Below are 19583 nucleotides of genomic sequence, written 5' to 3' on the forward strand. Positions count from 1 at the left end.
GGCAAAATCCGGGTGACCTTTACGAGCTATTGATTAGCTTTGTCCAGCTAAAAACCATCGACCATGTTTCAAAACACTAAAACTGGATTTTCTAGCATGGTATACAATCAGACTCCTTTACGGTCAGAAGCCAGGAATATCCCACTTCTGACTTTGGATGGAAAACAGCATTAGTGCACCCACAGCGAGCAGATACAGTCACAGGACAGACAGAGATGGGGAAGCACTTCAGTTTGGGAGCTGAGGGAGTGTCCATGTCAGTTCGGTGAGACTGGTTCCTTCCCTCCCAATGTGGTATTCCAGCCTTTCTTCTGGGATCCCGAAATACTCTTCCTTTGTTTTGCTAGTCTCTGCATTTAGAACAAGGCTCCCTGTGTGCTTCTGTTTAAGTTGTAGTTTATGTTTCACTGCGAGCCATCATTCCATGCCTTTATTTCCCCCCTGGAATACCGATGATCAGCAGCTATTTGTCCTAAATCACCCCTCAGACCATAATTTGTATGCAACAGGTATAAAAGGCATTTTTAAAAGCTTTCATGTGCATTTCTGTGGGCCACAGATTTATATCCCAATGAAAATTCCTTAAACCGCACAGTTAAAAGAGGCATTTTGTCAAATGTACCATGTGCTTGTCCAACTAATGATGAGAAAAACTGCCTGTTCTATGTTCAGAGTGCTTAGACATTTAGTCACTGACGTAGTTGAACAGCTTACAGAACTGCGACGATGTAGATCAGATCTGTCCTCAAACACAGTGCAGGGTAACGGAAACAAAAGGAAACCACAAAGAGGAGGACGCATTTGAAGCCAGAAGCGAAAGTACACACTCCATATTGTCTGCTGCCACCTATTGGTGGCTACAGGAAGTGCATGTTCCTTCCAACAGCACAGTACATTACTCTGTTGATTTAAAGGGGTTATATCATGAGGTATCTAAATGTAGTTTAAATTTATAGATAAAACTTATTAACTATTAACAAATAGATAATAAACTATTTACTGTATATTATGTACTATTTATGTACTGTAACTTCAAGCTTAAAAAAAAGGCTTATTAAATATAGAAGTTCAGAATCAGAATCAGAATCAGAAAGAGCTTTATTGCCAAGTGTGCTTGCACACACAAGGAATTTGTTTTGGTACTGAGGCTTCCAGTGGACATATACAAATACAAGTACAACATGAAACATAATACTACAAATTATAAGAATAAAAAAAATAAAAATTTTTTTTTTATAAATATATGTGAATAAAACTATCACAGTTGGGTTTAGTCAGAATAGACATTTTCAGATTTACAGATTATGAACCTATTTACAGTGTTTTGAATATTATAAATAAATAAATCTACATATAAGTATCACCTGAGTTGTAGGATATTGCACTAAACAGTGGGAGTATTGCACTTACAGGCATATACCTTGGGAGGAGTGTTAACTGTTCAGGAGGGAAATGGCCTGTGGGAAGAAACTGTTCCTGTGCCGAGATGTTCTTGTGGCCATTGTTCTGAGTCGCCGTCTTGACGGTAACAGTTCAAACAGGTGGTGTCCAGGGTGAGTGAAGTCTGTGATGATTTTACCTGCTCTCTTCCTCCCTCTGGAAGAGTACAGGTCCTGGAGGTTTGGCAGGGGGGCACCAATGATCCTCTCCGCAGTCCGGACTGTCCGTTGTAGTCTCCTGATGTCTGATTTGGTAGCTGAACCAAACCAGACAGTGATGGAAGCGCACAAGACAGACTCAATGACGGCTGAGTAGAACTGAATCAGCAGATCCTGTGGCAGGTTGAACTTCCTCAGCTGGCGAAGGAAGTACAGTCTCTGCTGGGCCTTTTTCACAGTGGAGTCAATGTGATTGTCCCACTTCAGGTCCTGAGAGATGATAGTGCCTAGGAACCTGAATGACTCCACTGCTTCCACAGTGCTGTTCATGATGGTGAGTGGGGGGAGTGCTGGGCTGTTCCTCCTGAAGTCCACGATCATCTCCACTGTTTTGAGCGTGTTCAGCTCAAGGTTGTTATAACTGCACCAGGCAGCCAGCTGTTCAACCTCCAGTCTGTAAGCAGACTCGTCACCGTTTTGGATGAGACCGATGACAGTGGTGTCGTCTGCAAATTTCAGGAGCTTGACAGTGGGGTCTTTAGAAGTGCAGTAGTCAGTGTACAGGGAGAAGAGCAGTGGGGAGAGAACGCACCCTTGGGGGGCGCCAGTGCTGGTGGTGAGAGTCCTGGATGTGTGTTTCCCCAGTCTCACTCGCTGCTGCCGGTCCGTCAGGAAGCTGGTGATCCACTGACAGATCGAGGATGGTATGGAGAGCTGGGTCAGTTTGGCTGTGAGAAGACCAGGCATGATGGTATTGAAGGCCGAACTGAAGTCCACAAAGAGGATCCTTGCATAAGTCCCTGGTCTGTCGAGATGTTGCAGGATATAATGCAGTCCCATATTGACTGCATCATCCACAGACCTGTTTGTTCTGTAAGCAAACTGAAAGGGATCCAGCAAGGGTCCAGTGAGGTCCTTCAGGTGGGCCAGCACCAGTCTTTCAAACGACTTCATGACCACAGACGTGAGAGCGACAGGTCTGTAGTCATTAAGTCCAGTGATTTTGGGTTTTTTGGGGACAGGAATGATAGTGGAGCGTTTGAAGCAGCAGGGAACTTCACACTGCTCCAATGATCTGTTGAAGATCTGCGTGAAGACCGGGGCCAGTTGGTCAGCGCAGGCTTTTAAACAAGCAGATGAGATGCCGTCTGGGCCTGAGGCTTTCCTAGTCTTCTGTTTTTTGAAGACTCGGCTCACGTCCTCCACACAGACCTTAAGCTCAGGTTGGATGGCAGGAGGGGGGAGTGATAATTGGAGTGCAGGAGGTGATGGTGAAAGTGTGAAGTGCAGATCAGACCGGGTGTGTGGTGTGAACGAGGGCTTTTCAAACCTGCAGTAAAATGAATTTAAATCGTCAGCCAGGTGTTGATTGTCCACAGATCGAGGGGATGGTGACTTGTAGTTGGTGATGTTCCTCAGGCCATTCCAGACTGATGATGGGTCGTTGGATGAAAACTGGTTTTTCAGTTTATCAGAGTAGTTCCTTTTAGCAACTCTGATCTCCTTTGTCAATCTGTTTCTGGCCTGGTTATACAAGATTTTATCCCCACTTCTGTAAGCATCCTCTTTGGCATGACGAAGGTGTTTGAGTTTCCCAGTAAACCATGGTTTATCATTAGTGAATGATAAGAATGTCCTGGTAGGAATGCATGTATCCTCACAGAAACTTATATATGATGTTACAGTATCTGTGAGCTCATCCAGATCATTGGTAGCAGCTTCAAAAACAGTCCAATCAGTGCAATCAAAGCAGGCCTGTAGATTCTGCTCTGCTTCATTAGTCCATCTTTTTACAGTCCTTATTCCAGGTTTAGCTGATTTCAGTTTCTGCCTGTAGGTCGGTATGAGATGAACCAAACAGTGATCAGAGAGCCCCAAAGCTGCCCGTGGGACGGAGTGATACGCATTTCTTATTGTGGTGTAACAGTGGTCCAGTATATTACTGTCTCTGGTGGGACATGTAACGTGCTGTCTGTATTTCCTTAAGCCAGCCAGAAAAATATATTTGAACACGACCATTTTCACATCAACAACCCCTACGTTCGGAAACTTAAAGGGATAGTCATCCAAAAATTACAATTCTGTCATCGTTTACTCAATGACTTTCTTGTACGGGAACACAGAAGAAGAGTTTCAAAATGGCATGAGGGTGAGTAAATGATGACACAATTTAAATTTTGGGGTGAACTATCCTTTTAAGTTAAAGATCACAGGAACTAGAGCAACAACAACTAACTATAAGAGGACAAATGAGGTAAAGTCTATCAAACCTGTGCATTTTCTGGCTGTGTGTAGCACCTACAGCTCTGCAGTTTCCACATTTAAAAAAGCAGTGCTAATTGTTCTATAAATCTGTCATAATTTGACGTAAAGAGGAAGTTACCGAAGGACAAAAAAAGACAAAAATGACAAAGAAACCTTAAAGGCACAGCTGCAAATAGTGGCAGTTTAATCAGAGTTTTGATAGAAAATGATCAATGAACATTTTCTGACTGTTTGCAGTGTACAAAAATGTTGACTAAATTATTATTAATATTAAGGCAGGGTAGGTAGAACTACCCAAAAATACATTTTTCCAAATTTGTTTAAACTGTCTTTATATATCAATGCAATCCTCTCAGGACTGTAATAAACACAGCTCATTATTCCATTCGGGACGAAAGAAATGATTGGCTGGGGCAACTGTCACTCTCCCTCGCTACCATGGATACCACCTCTGCTGATACAGGAGCAGCCCAAATGCGCGCACCCGTTCTGAAGAGGCACGGACGGAAGCTAGTAATAACAATTGTGGCAGAGAAAGAACAGTCAAAATTCTCAGTACCTGCATATAGAGGCAGCGAAGTCAAACAAGTTAAAAAAAAAGAAGACAATATTTTGAAAAGGATATGATTGAAAAGTCTTTGGATAAATCAAGAAATCATACGAGAGTCAATATCGCTTTTCCAGCGGTGGCGACAACTGAGTGATCTCAAGGGGCTGAAAAGTGACTCCATGATGGCTTTATTTCTGCTGGACAGGTAATCTTGCTGTTTTCATTTTGATGGCATTTATTTTTTCATGAAGCATGTATCACTAGCACACATAGCTACCTAATATAGCTACCTAACGTTACGTAGCATAACTAAGGTTACACTGGCTTAGCTATGACAGTGTAACTTTGGTGTCGACTGGTATAACGTGTTAGTGAGCCAGGGTTGAGACGATAAATAAGCAATAGGCCTATCTGCAGTTGCAAGCTGTTTTGTTTAATTTCGCCAAATCTAACTTTAGGTTAAAAAGTTTAGTGGATCTATTTTTATAGCTAGCTTTACCCTCTGCCTAAACTTTGTTACTATGTTCACCGTGAACTCTACCTGCTCCGTTTTTTCACGTTTGGTTTGTTGTTATATGGTCTACATATGTTTACCTATGTCTTTATGTTGTACCTGTATATGTTATGAATCTTACAAATTCACCTTCATCACAGTGTAACTGATAGTAACGGCAAACTGTATCAATGAAGCTATTTATAGCTTTGCCTTGTATTGAGTTTGATTCGTTTATATTCATACTGATAAAGTTAGTTATTTTATTACTTCTGATTCTGACATGATGTCATGATGTCTGACATGCACTGCGCTCCTCTCTGCTCTGCGCCGGTAAACGCGTCCGACTCTTCCAGCTGAGCGAACGGCCGGGATCGCGCGTTCATTTGTTTTGGGGGCGTGGATTTGGAAGGAGCCGAGAAGTGAGGGGGTGGGAGCTAATGGAATAATGAGCTGTGTTTATTGCAGTCCTGAGAGGACTACAGACACTCAATTTTTTATAATTTCTTTTCCAGATTACTTACATTTTAATTATGCATTGATATATAAAGACAGTTTAATCAAATTTGGAAAAAAGTATTTTTGGGGATTTCTACCTACCCTGCCTTTAATATTCTAAAATTGTATTATAATTTACAATGGTTTTATCATTTTAATTTGATTTAATTATAAATTATATTGCATGAAAAAGAAAACAAATAATAATAAAATAACAAAAATAATAATTAATTCATAAAATGTAATAATATATGTAATTATTTTTAATCAATATGCATATTAATTGTTTTAAAAATAACTAATTAATCAAAATAATTCAAATAAAGTATAAATATGACCCCTTCTAAATGGAGAAGTCCTGAAATGGTTGACTGCTCATTTTTTAGGGGTTTGAGGGCTTGGATAGGTCATCAAAAGAATGTTGATTCCCTTGCAACCCCTCATCATATCGGATTATCTGATAACTCTGTTTTGGTTCATAAACTGTGGAAATTAGTTGTTTGAGGAGGCAAGCAGCTGTTCGGCTCAAAGATCTGGAGATATCTGTCGAATTGCGGCACACAGAACACCTAAAAAGGACATGTTGTTTCATTCCTGTGTTCAGCACCTCAGTCAATTACAGTATGATTTAGATGTGTTTGGTTAATGTCCAGGCATGGTTCAAACAACAACAACCTTTGAAAAAAATATATCGCCAACTAGGAGGGGAAAGTCGAGCAGGTCTCCAGTGTATCTGACCCAGGGGTTATGATGGCGCAGGTGAGGAACATGACATCAGTGACAGCTGCTTTTCTCTCACGGTTTTAGTGGCCACCTGCAAATTTTCCAGCACAAAAACAAATGTAAACAGACAAGAGGTTGTGCATTTCAGTGGCACTCTGTGTTTACATCATGCTAATGGAGGGTCCGTGCCTGTCTTCCATCCCGGGAGAGTTCTACGGAAAGAATTCCGAAGATGGTATTCAGCTAAACAACTCTGAACTGTGAGAACCTGCGAAAAGAAACGTCCCAAAGCAAACCTCTGACCTTGGGTTAACGCTCACAACAGGGGAAGGACCCCACAAAACAGACTCATACATGTCAAGTACTGCATAAAGCATTGTATGCGCTGAGAAAGCGAGAGAGGATGCGAGAGCCTTAAAGGGCATGGGCACTGAATACACACAGAAAGACCTGGAAAGACTGGGTCTGCTTAATGTCATCCGAGGCCCGGCATGTGTTTCACCCTCTCATGGCCAATTATGGCCAATATCACATTGTGGTGAAGCAGACGCAGACCAGATGGCTCTAGAGAAAGGTACTGTACACAGCTCTGAGAGAGAAAGCCTGAAGCATGTCTTCAAAATACAACCAATGTAGAGATAACGCCCAAGTAAAGTATGTGTCTGGAAGTCTACTCGTGTCATATCAAAAAGTACAATACAGCAGATCACCCTGGATAGGGAACGTAACGCATCTCTGTACTTTTGTACTGACAAGGTCAGTTTATGAGTGAATCTTACAAAAACATGATCACCCAGTTGCATAAACAAAGCCATTATGTTAAGACTGTGTCTTAAGAACTAGTATGACCAACTAGCAGGCTGATTTGAAAAAGTTATGAACAGTCTTCAGGTCCTTGCACACTGAGTCTGAAATGTTCGTATGCGTTTTTTCGTATTTGTGATTCGGTGGCTCTGAATTGTCAAAACACCATTCAAACAGCTTGCTATGGATGCGAATAACGATCCGAATTTTTTTTTATGACAGACGAAAGTTTCGGATGCAGTGTGCAAGCATGATTGACAGGTGAGGTCGTATTTATTTTTTAACGTGTGAAAAATTCGGATGCGAATTTCAGACTCAGTGTGCAAGGGCTTTTAAAGAAAAAAAAAAAAAGTATGGCTAACTTGTAAGACTAGTCTTAGCCATTATGCAACTGGCAGGTCACATTTCACCCAAAATCTATAATTATAATAATAATAAATGAATAAATAAATAAATTATATATTTAAAAAGACAGAAATTACCAATACATTTTTTTGCATTGATAACATTATCCACAATACAGTATCCTGCAAATTCTTATAATACTTTTAATGTGATTATTGTATATAATAAAATGTAGTACAACATATTATTATGATTATGTAAAAATAATTGTAATAATATCATGTAATTAATATTATATAATATTAAAAATATATTTTAATGTTATTATTTTATATGATGAATTTTTATAATTTAATTTACATTTTTTAAGATTTTTTTTTTTAAAGAACACAATATTTTCTCTCTCTTTTGGGCTGAAATGTAACTCAGATGTGCCTTTTTGTTTTGTTTAATTTACCCTTATGTGCGGTGGCCGAGAGAGCTCAACGTGCTGCAAATGTTAATTAATCATGTTTTGCAAGATAAACATGTCATCTCTGTATGTTTTGCAAGAAAAAAAAGTAAAAAATAAAATAAAACATAAACATTGAGCAATAAGCAGCATGTCCCATCTGGGTTCGTCACTTATTGGGGTCCTCTGGAAACATTTCCGTTGTGTTCTGTGCTATTTGCAGTGTGGTTCTGTATTTGCTTGTGTTGTAAGTATTTGGAGCACATGTGTGTTGTAAAACTGAGCTCTGTCGGCCACCGTACTTATGCACATGAATACATATGTCACAATGATCTTAAAACAACAAATTACTTAAAATGTGAAAAAAAAAACTTGCTTTTTGCCAAAATTACCACCAGATCATTGCTAAAATCATTAGATTGGCACATTAGCTATCTTGATTATGTGAAGTTATGTTTTTTTTTTTTAGATCATAACACCTACAGTGAACCTTTTCATCCAAAATTGTACATTCATATTGAGATTTGATCGTTGTTATTCGGCCTCAGAACACAGGTCTAGCCACCAGCCAGCCAACTCATTTAGTGGAGGAGGATTTAACAAACATGGAGCGAGGAGAAAGCAGGTCTACAAGATTCTGCCGACCACAGAAATATTCCTGAATTCACTGAAAAGCCATTAAACAGGGTTGTTTCTGGCTTCACTGAGCTGCGTCATTGTAAACACAGAGAGTTCAGCAGCTTTGTCCTTGCTGAAGGCAGTGTGTGTGTGTGTGTGTGTGTGTGTGTGTGTGTGTGTGTGTGTGTGTGTGTGTGTGTGTGTGTGTGTGTGTGTGTGTGTGTGTGTGTGTGTGTGTGTGTGTGTGTGTGTGTGTGTGTGTGTGTGTGTGTACTGAGGGACAGCGGACGAATTTACAAAGCTTTTCTCAACAGATTTAGGGGTGGTGATGGCGCAGTGGATAAGACACATGCCTTTGGTGTGAGAGACCCGGGTTCGAATCCACTGTGAGACACCAATGTGTCCCTGAGCAAGACACTTAACCCCTAGTCGCTCCAGAGGCGTGTGACCTCTGACATATATAGCAATTGTAAGTCGCTTTGGATAAAAGCCTCAGCTAAATGAATAAATGTAAATGTACTTAAGGTAAATAAAATCACTAAATATTCATGTTTGAGATGTTCATGCTGCAGGTCTAAGCCTTACATACACAGATTCTTCATTTTCACTTTCTATCTGGAGTCCTGGACAGCTGCTCTGAGTTTCCTTTATAAACACAGCCACTGTTGTCCTTAAGATCCCAGTTTATTTGTTCTACTTTAGTGAAGTTCAGCTGCCACAGGCTTACACTGTAACTCTCACTCACTTCAGACAAAACACTGTCAATTTTACCTGTCAACATTTACACTGTGATATTACTCTAAAGATGATCACTACATAACATTCAGTCACACTTTAAACTAGGGTCCAATTCTCACTATTAACTACAGTGTTTGCCAAAAACTCCTAATTACTTATTAATAGTTAGTTGTTAAGTTTAGGTATTGGATAGGATTAAGAGATGTAGAATATGGTCATGCAGAATAAGCCATTAACATGTGCTTTATAAGTATTAATATATTTATAATTTTATCAAAATTAACACATTATAAAACATAAAAAATAAAAATTCTGCCCTGAACCTGTCCTAATTCTAATATAAATTAAATCATATTATTTTTTATAATACATATTTATATATATATTTATACTCTATATATTTATCTCTCTCTCTCTCTCTCTCTCTCTCTCTCTCTCTCTCTCTCTCTCTCTCTCTCTCTCTCTCTCTCTCTCTCTCTCTCTCTCTCTCTCTCTCTCTCTCTCTCTCTCTCTCTCTCTCTCTCTCTCTCTCTCTCTCTCTCTCTCTCTCTCTCTCTCTCTCTCTCTCTCGACACCCATGCTAAAGTTGCCTAAAAAAGGAATAAAAAATTATCTTCATATAAATGTATATATAAAGATGATTTTTTTTTTTATTCCTCTTTTATTCTTAAACACATATATATATAAACACATATATATACACACACAAACATATCATAAATTATTTTACATAAAAAATAAAAGTTAAAATAAATAAACAATAATTAATTAATAAAAAATATATAGACATGGCGGAAAAAAAAAACTTGAACTTGTCCACAACACATTTTTAATTGTATGGCTTATATATTAAAATAGTAATATTAATAATTAAAATAATAATTAAACAATATATATTTGTATTTGCTGTACATGTATGTTAATTATATTAATAATATTTTAATATTAAAAAAAATATTAAAGATAGTTTAATATAAATAATTATATATTTGAATATTATATATATAATATATTAACAGATTATAATATTACATTTAATGTAAAAGAATCTTTAAAGGATTTTCAATAGCAATCTTTTGTAACCATCAGATTTTCGGTGATGATGATTCAATAAATGGAGCAAAAAATATGCTTGCAATCCCTTTTCTCAATTTGTAAATATTTTTGATACATTATTGATATGGCAGTACAGATAATATCTGATGGTGTTGATATTTGTGATAGCAAGAAATTAAAACACAATTTTAACATATTCAACATAATTCCTTGGTACAAAAACTTTTATATCTGCAGATATGTGACAAGTTTTGTCCCATGTCTCAGGAATCTTTTTTTTTTCTCCAGCCTCTCAGTTTTCACACTTGTCTTCAGAACATTAGCTTTTATAGTTCATTTCATTTGTCTGATTTCAAGTGTGTGTTTATGGTGCGTGTGCCGACAGCGACCCTGCATACCTGCATTCACACTGCTCGCTTTACAATGCCATGCTTCATCTAAGAAGCGATTGAGGGAACGAGAAAGAAAATTAACCAAACCCTGTCCAACTCATGAAAGCCAAACCTTCCCCCAAAAAACAACTAAAACTATCCGTCCCATACTGAGGACACTGTGTAAAACAAGAGACTTTTTTCATGAACGCGGGTATGATAGAGTAATGATGCCTTGCGCAGGCCAGCGTACATAGGAGGAGGAGGAGGAGGAGGAAAGAGACCAAAAACACAATTCAAACCAAAAAAGGAATGTTCACTATGCTATCGCTCATGCTTTGTTATTCCCGATGGCTTATTTAGGTCTTGGGAGAGATCTGAACCGAAGACCCCAAGCTTTTATTTCCTTCTTATAAATATTAATGGTTGTGGGATGATATGTTCTGGCCTCCAAAATAGGCAAACATATCTCTTTATCATCAATCTGATTAACAGAGCGGATTCCGAGAGACGACTGTTCTAGGAAACGATCAAAAACGGGTCATCAAAACAACCACAGAAGTTCTTACCAGTTCATAGTTGGCAACAGGAACGCAGGAGGAGGATACCTGCAACACAGAGAACACAAACGTCAGGACAAATTCTGTGACCTTAAAGTATATAACATGTTGACACATTTTACAACTGTAATATGACATATTTCCAAGGGAAATGGGACATGCTGGACTGGCTTTATTTTATCATTGTTGGGGTTGTGAAAAGTGGAGGATTGAAAAACAGAGACTAAAGAAGAATGCATGACACTGGCGGTGCAACTTATTCAATTTAAATAAAAGGCTACTAAGACAAACATTTTGCTTTCATTTGGAAAAACATGCATGGATTAATTGTGCTCAATAAGGAACATTATTGTGAATTATGAAGAAAGTACATTTTGATTTTAAACATACGGCCGCAAAACACTAGAAATTTTTCACAAAAAACAGACAAGGGAAATGTTCGTTCTTCATCTTATTTATTTCAGTTAATTGCCAAAGTGAATAGTTGGATTCAGAATTTTGTAAATTTTGACACTTAATTCATTTAAAACAACTAATGGACCATTCAAAATCCTTTTCTGAGGCAATTGACATTACCAATCCCGAATTATTTATTACTCACATGATTACTCACATGATGCACATTAGTGACTTTATTTATATTGGTCAACTACTACTGTAAAATAACCGTCAATGAGTAGTGCTATTACAGATTTAAAGCTGATTTTTTATTTTAAATTTTTTAATATTAATAAATTAAACAAACAAGTGTATATAAAAAATAAATGTGTGTAAGTTTAAAATACTTATATTTGTAAAACTGAAATAAAAGTGAGTTAAAGCTACAGAAGTGTTAAAAAAACATACTAAAACAAAATAAAATTAAAATAAAACAAAAACTGAAAATAAAATACATAAAAGCCAATTCAAAACATTTATACTATAGTATAATACTAACATAAGACTGTAAATCAGTCACAAACAGATTGAAACATCACTGGTTCATGTTTTAGAAACAGGCAAACAGTGCAAAAACAGGCAACGAGAGCGCTAACCTCATTTTCACCATTTCATAAACAGGATTGGAAAGTCACTGATGTTTAAAGGTGATTTGCTTTGTCGGAACTCACAATCTGCTGAAGTCCATTATAATAGGATTGCTGCTCAGACCACTGCCACAACTAATATCCCGCCTCCCATGAACAAATGAGCTCTGTGCTTCACAAACAGGATGGCGGACCATCATTTCTGGCTCTGCTTCTACTAAAGCATTAAGAAAAACTGTTTCCAGGCAAAATTGGACCTGAGGAACCACACAAACAGGATGCCTTCTCCACAGCTGTCTAAAAGCACAGGCAGCTGCCGAGTCAGACAGTGTCTAAACCATTCCATTTTAAATATGACTAATGAGTCAATACAAAAGACAAAGCAAACATAAATCAGACTCATTTCTTAGTAGAAATGAAAATACACACATTTATGAATCAATTCACTCTTTCCACAAATCATGGCTTGGTGTATTTTTAGCTTCATATACTGACATGATATTCCTTTAAATAAATACATATTATGTATCAATTAAAGGTAATTTGTCTTTTTTTGCGCATGTGTATAAAAATGTATTCAATCAAAAAAATGCATCCAATTCAATTCAATTCAAGAAGATATCATTGATGATATTACCAGATCATTCTTCACACTACACTTGGAAGGTCAAGTCAAGCACATTGCATTGTGGGATACAGTGTTGCGAGGCAATAAGCCAAAAGAGGCCGTGCGTTACAGTGATTTTACCACGGGCAAGACTGTGACTTGGAACCCACAAACATAACGCTGGTTTATTTCTCACTGGTTGAGGACAAATTTGGTAAATAAATAGTCATGGCAACATGGGTCAGATTTCACATGTGTCATTCCAAGTACAACTATTTATGAATTCTCAGAGTTCAAGCGTGTCTTGCAAAATTTGATTCAGATGAAAGTGAGGAATTTGACAGGGTCTGGAAGCCATCACCTCTTACCATTTGTTTTGACAGCTGAATATGTGTGTTCTTTTCAACCATCTGGCATTTGTGTTAAATTTGCTCGCTCCATTTAATTGCTCGTCTTAATGCTGACGGAGCACATCAGGTTTCCCAATGTCACTTTCACATTTATCAATGACCTCAACCTGTCCTTGATAAAGTATTTAATGAAAAAGGTGCTGAGCCTTAACTAACCGAGTTTATAGTTTAACAGGTGCCCTGCAGCCGAAGATCACATGTCTTGTATTGGTGTTGTTTGTGAAGGCAAACATTATTATTAATATTGCTCATATATAGCAATGGCATATTGACTCAAAAAAAGCACCGTAGCAACACACTAAGAGCCTGTGGAAAGACATAATGCATTGGTCCGTTCAATTCAAATTTGCTTCAGGGAAGGTAAAAACCGAGATTAATTCTAGAATAAAAAGTCTAAATAGTCATGCAAAAGTTTTGTGTGCTTGTTTACATGGTAACAATGATCAGCCTCTTACTTTCATTATGTGAACAGGAAGTTTTCTCCTTAATAAGTGACATGAGACGTTAAGCATGACTAGTGCTTCTGTTTGATTTGACTTCTTGATAAAAGATGTTATTCCAGCTGTGGATGTGGAGCTGTAAAGCACATAAACACTGAAAAGCTCTTGTTTTTTTCTCACTACAGGTCTCAGAATATCTAAACGCACTCTAAACACAAATAATCAACCACTGTAAACAGGAAGACTGATAAGAGTGAAACAACAAATTTAAGCAAGCTGACATCCCACATTTTGGATAAGGTGGACAAACATGGATCCACTGCTTTTAGAACATTAGTAAAGCTTACAGTAAAACAGCAGAACATATACAACGGTCTGAAAACAAATTGAAGTCAAGGCCAGAGGGTGAATTTGTCTTTGTCTCCCGTTGTTTGATTAACATTAAGCACACAGACGGAAGCAGGTTTATTAGGCTGCTGTCACTTTAAGAGCTGCACAGATCCAATATACTGTTACATGCACACTTTCTTTCTCACCTGTTTAGTCAAAAAAAAAAAAAACTGGGCTTTTTGTAACTTTTTGGATTATTAAAATCATGCAGCTATCGCAACCTATGATATGTGTGATGTGATCGATATGTGTTATGCATATCACAATATTTCGATAATTACAACATAGCATGTAGCCCTATATTATTTATTAGTTTATATAAATTGAGACTTAAAGCTTTGAAAGTTGTAAAACAAAGTAAAGTTATGATAAAAACTGACGAATTAAAAATGTAAATAAATTGTAAGAAATTATAAAGCCAACTGGCAATAAAGTTATATACAAAAATATACTGTACTTTTGTCATGTTTTTTATGATGCTGGATCATGTTTGTAAGACTACTCTACCTATGTGGGTGGTAATTGTTAATTAATCAGTCATTGTATAATCAACAAGCTCCCCATCTGATGTAGGTAATCATTCTGGTGCCTTGACATGTATAAATGTTGCTGACAAATGTTCAAGCTTTTAGCACTGAAGATAGTTGAAGATGGACTGAAACGTTTGCTCTTCATTTTCTTTTTATTGTGTGCACACTCACATTTTTGTTAGTAGCTACGCTTTGCTGTCACTTTCCATGTGAATCTTCAGTAAAATAATTTTCAATGGATAATAAGTCCATGGAAGATTGAATTTGGTTGGTGTGTGTATGTTTTTCAAGAAATTATAGGCCAAATATATACATTCACACATAAATATTATACATTTATAATAATTATTATTGTTGTGCTCTGAGTCAGACAGAAATATGTCCCATCTTATTCTTCTAACATCAACTCTTTTTCAAAGCAGGTCTCAATTTACTGACAGCCCGACCTGGCACAGACATTTACACGATCTTGCATGGAAACCATACACATCCTTATCTCCAGTCAGGCCTAATAAGACCACTGTACCACTCCATAATACTTCAGTGATAAACGGAAATCCCTCCCTAATCTCAGTCCATCTCAGAGCTCTGCTCTAAGCCTTTCTCTGGTGGCCTGGTCTATCTCCAGACCGGATTCCATCACCTGGCCTAACTCGGCCAGCAGGCACCTGCTGATGACAGCCCGTACACCTGCTATCCAGAACTAACAAACACCTTATGTCTGCGCTTATGAGACCTGGCCCGATCCAGCATGCCTTCATGTCTCTGAAGATGCCTGGAATGTTTGAAATGGAGCCCTGGTGACATCTCTTTCAAAGGTCATTCTGAGAGGGCAACTTTTATTTACAATTATATTGTTAGCGATATCAAATTAAACATTAAAAATATTAAAGTATGAAACAATTCAATAACAATTAAAAAATGATTACATTTTACTTTTAACTTTGACTATGCAAATCAATTTGAACCATCCGTTTCAATTCATCAAGCCTGCATTTATTTGATCAAAAATAAAGAAAAAAAGAGAGTCGTATTGTGAAATATAACTACAATTTAAAATAATGGTTTTCTATTTTAATATACTTCAAAATATAATTTATTTCTGTGATGCAAAGCTGAATTTTTAGCATGCTTACTCCAGTCTTCAGTGTCACATGATCCTTCAGAAATCGCTAGACAAGGGCTTAATGAACTTGAAACATGACTTTTTTTTGAAAACCTCAAAATCGACCAAAATTGACATTTTTCACTTGTTTTGCCGGTAGCTCGAAATTAGCCTTCTGACTAATTTTGCCAGCAGCACGGATCACTCACACACACACACACACACACACACACACACACACACACACACACACACATATATATATATATACACACATACATATTTTATATATATATATATATATATATATCATGAAATCTCTCTTAACACTTTTTGCATGTTATTGAATATAGCAATGTTAATGTATTTGGACTAGAACTGCTATGCTGCTGATTGATGTTGATCCTGTAGCAGATCTAGGCAGATGGAGCAGGGGGAGGTGGAGGGTTTCAGAGGAACTGCAGGACTAGTTCACAACAAACAATGAACCAGACTATTTAAATGTTGAGCAAGCAATCTCATTGGCTGCAGGATCAGCAGAGGCCAATTAGCTTGTGATATGCGGTAATGATGTGATTGCTTGCAGATTTCATGTAAAGGATTCATGGCTAAATAAAAAAAAAAGACTTTTCAAAGCAAAGTATGTACAAAAAAATGCCAAGATATATCAAAAGGCTGAAAACTTTTCAGATATTATTTTTAAACTGTATCGCCCAGTCCTACACGGAAGCACTGACCCTGATCCTTTGACATGGGTCAGACGAGGACATTAAGAGTGGCTAGAAATCCTGAAGGAGCCCGTCTCAATGCAAGAAAGCAGGTGGCTCATCTGTCAAAAGACAGCTTAAAAGTGTTTGGTAATAATTAGTATGATACAAACAACAAACAATGACTCTCTTTAACGGGACGTCATCACGTCACATAATGAAACTGATGAACATGCAACCCCTTGGATCTTCATGTGTAAAAACAAGCACCCTGAGAGCTGCATTCATCATGTTGGCAACAGAAGCGGGTTGTTGCTGGTATTCACATCACTGTTCAGTCGTGTAAATCATCCTGAGGCGGTCTACCCCGAGCGTAACCTCTGCTAAATGGTTCATGCCAGGCCTTAAACCGCAGCAAGGGTGCAGGTGAACATACAAAAGGTGATAACCGCAGGTCTACTGGTGGGCAACCGCAACACTAAAAATAATCCTGACAATCATCCTGTGGTTATCCAAAAACCAAAGATAAACATAGACATGACAGGTTGGTACAATATTCACCTGCAAGGAAAGAAATAACAGTTTTTTTTGTAGAAAAACTGCAACAGTGCCTCCAAATAAAATCATTTACAACATATTTTGTTTTTGAAGAGATGTAATGGATAGTGAGGGAAAATCAGCAACATCAAATTTCTAATAAAGCTGACATTGTATACTATAAATACTGTTGGCTCTCTATTGGCTTATGTTTCTCACTAGTAAGTCGCTTTGGATAAAAGTGTCTGCTAAATGAATAAATGTAAAAGTAAATGTGAATAGATATTGGAAAAAACTGACATTGCGAGATTTAGTTTTTCTGCGATATATTGTGATATGACATAAATTTCAGCAAATGATTTGTTAAGAATATCATTAAAGGATGATTGGGGTAGTTTCCCAGAAGACTGAATCTGACTGTATAGAAAATAATAAACAAATTACAAGCAGTAGATAATAATAATAATAAACAGAGCAAAATTACTTGCAATTTAGACTTTATAACTCACAATTGCAGGTTTGTAAAACATAATTCTGAGGGGGGGGGGGGGGGGTAGCCACAATTGTGAGTTTGTATCTTGCAATTCTGACTTTTTTTATAGTTCTAAAGTTATAAAGTCAGAATTGTGAAACGACTTTCTCTTCAGAATCGCAGTTCGGACGTTATAACTCGCATTTTGCAAGTTTTTATCTCACAATTCTGAGGAAAAAAGTAAGCATAGTGAGATAAAAATGACCTTCTTTATTTTATAATTTGTGGCTGAAACAAGCTTCCATAGTTTCCAAACTTTTGACTGGTAGTAAATATATAACAAGAAAAAAAGAGATGTCTTTTTTTTTTTGGGGGGGGGGGGGGGGTTGGGGGTTGGGGGGGGGGTCGCACACACACACACACACACACACACACACACACAAACTATCCAAACTTCTTGGCTGGCATGATGCAAAGCCAGTGCGCTTCTCTGTGTGGAAAAGAAAAAGAAACAAAGCGAGCGAGGGAACAAGACAGAAAGGGGAGTGGATGTGTGTTGATAACACTGGAGTGTACAAATGAATATTACATAATGAGCGGTAATTGTGTTGTTGCATTCTTCGCATGCTTGCGTTAACAAGATTAAACCGAGACCTGCTGCATTCAGACAGCATCCCCTATCACATCACAACCTTCTTTAACTCTTTCCCTACCAGCGTTTTTTTCAAAAAGTGCCAGTCATCGCCAACATTTTTGATCATTTTCTCTGAACATGCAATATATAGAATGAAAGATTCTAGCTTCATGCATTATTTTTTTATCAACACTTTAATGGAGGTAAGTTTAATGAAAAAAGCAACATTTTGAACAAAAAGCTGAGAAAAATGCCTTTTATTTCAAATACTACAACATGCATAAGTAATGCTTTTTATCACTTGTTTCTGTCTGTGTTTTGATCGGGAGATTCTCTAATCTTTTCTCGCCCCCTACCGTATAACTATAAAACACGGAAAGCCGGGAAGTGTTGTCTCATAAATCAATGGCGGGGAAAGAGTTAAAGGGATAGTTTAAAATGAAAATGATAGCTCTATCAAGAACACTATATTCCTAGTCTGCTATTGCCATTGGGAACAGAGCAAAATTCAATTTGTTCATAATGCTAATTTCATTTTTGGCCGAACTATTCCTCCAAAATAAGTTTGTAGTTGTGGTGGATGGAAACCACACTCAACCATGCTGAACTCAAAAACACAAGCTCCTTCATGTGTATACATGATGATGGAATATTTGCATTTGGCACAAAGAAAGAAAGAAAGAAAGAAAGAAAGAAAGAAAGAAAGAAAGAAAGAAAGAAAGAAAGAAAGAAAGAAAGAAAGAAAGAAAGAAAGAAAGAAAGAAAGAAAGAAAGAAAGAAAGAAAGAAAGAAAGAAAGAAAGAAAGAAAGAAAGAAAGAAAGAAAGAAAGAAAGAAAGAAAGAAAGAAAGAAAGAAAGAAAGAAAGAAAGAAAGAAAGAAAGAAAGAAAGAAAGAAAGACTTGCTTGACTAAGGAGGCTTGATGTGGTATAATGCATTTCAACACCAAATTTTCTAGACCAAATGGATTTCCATAAATTTGTCGATAATTACTCTATAATGACTTTTTATAAATAATCATAATCACCACCACATAATTTCAGGATAATTTCTAAAGTATTTTTTTAAAGAAAGTTGTTTAAGTAGAGGCTGGATTGGATGTTGAAAGTCATTTCAGAGGTTCAGGAAAAGTTTTTACTTTTTTTATTTTATTTTAAAAAAATCCTCAATGCATGATAAGACCAGGAATGTGTATAAAAAAATGAGTAAAAAGAGTTAACCATGCTAACTACTGAGCCAAAGCAAAAGGTTAATCTCTAATCACGAGAGACTTATAACTAAGGAACATTTTTGAAACTCAATCCTGCTCTAAAACAGTGAGAAGCAGTTTACAACACTGTCAGGAAAACTGCTCCATATAATTCCAAACCTACGCCACACATAAAACGTGATCTCAAAAAGATCTACACAGCATGAATTGGGATTGTTGACCCTTCCAGAGAATGAGCTGGTTGTTTGCTATCAGTGAAACATGGCAGGTTGAAACAGGCAACAGCCATCTGCATTTAACACACACGAGATATGATGAGTTATTGGCCAGAGAAACTGTCCTTTACAAGCAATTGAGGAGTCCCGCCGAGTCATTCCACCTTAAGAGACAACGGCTGTCCAGGGGCCGGTTGCACCAGCTGTGCGTAAGTTACAACTTAGCCTAGTT

General features: G+C 37.3%; 1 protein-coding gene across 27 annotated transcripts in view; it reads right to left on the reverse strand.

Annotated features, from left to right (window-relative positions):
• The window catches only part of tns1b (tensin 1b), a 252192-nt gene that overhangs the window by 98046 nt on the left and 134563 nt on the right, over positions 1-19583 (reverse strand). For all 27 annotated transcript variants that reach the window (XM_077215637.1, XM_077215634.1, XM_077215632.1 and 24 more), the window contains one exon: positions 11080-11118. In XM_077215637.1, coding sequence (XP_077071752.1) covers positions 11080-11118 — 39 coding nt within the window. The remainder of the gene's footprint in view (positions 1-11079; positions 11119-19583) is intronic.

Source organism: Siphateles boraxobius, unplaced genomic scaffold (genome assembly GCF_051911475.1).
Source record: "Siphateles boraxobius isolate OS27281-9 unplaced genomic scaffold, OSU_SipBor_1 7, whole genome shotgun sequence".
Classification (NCBI taxonomy): Eukaryota; Metazoa; Chordata; class Actinopteri; order Cypriniformes; family Leuciscidae; genus Siphateles; species Siphateles boraxobius.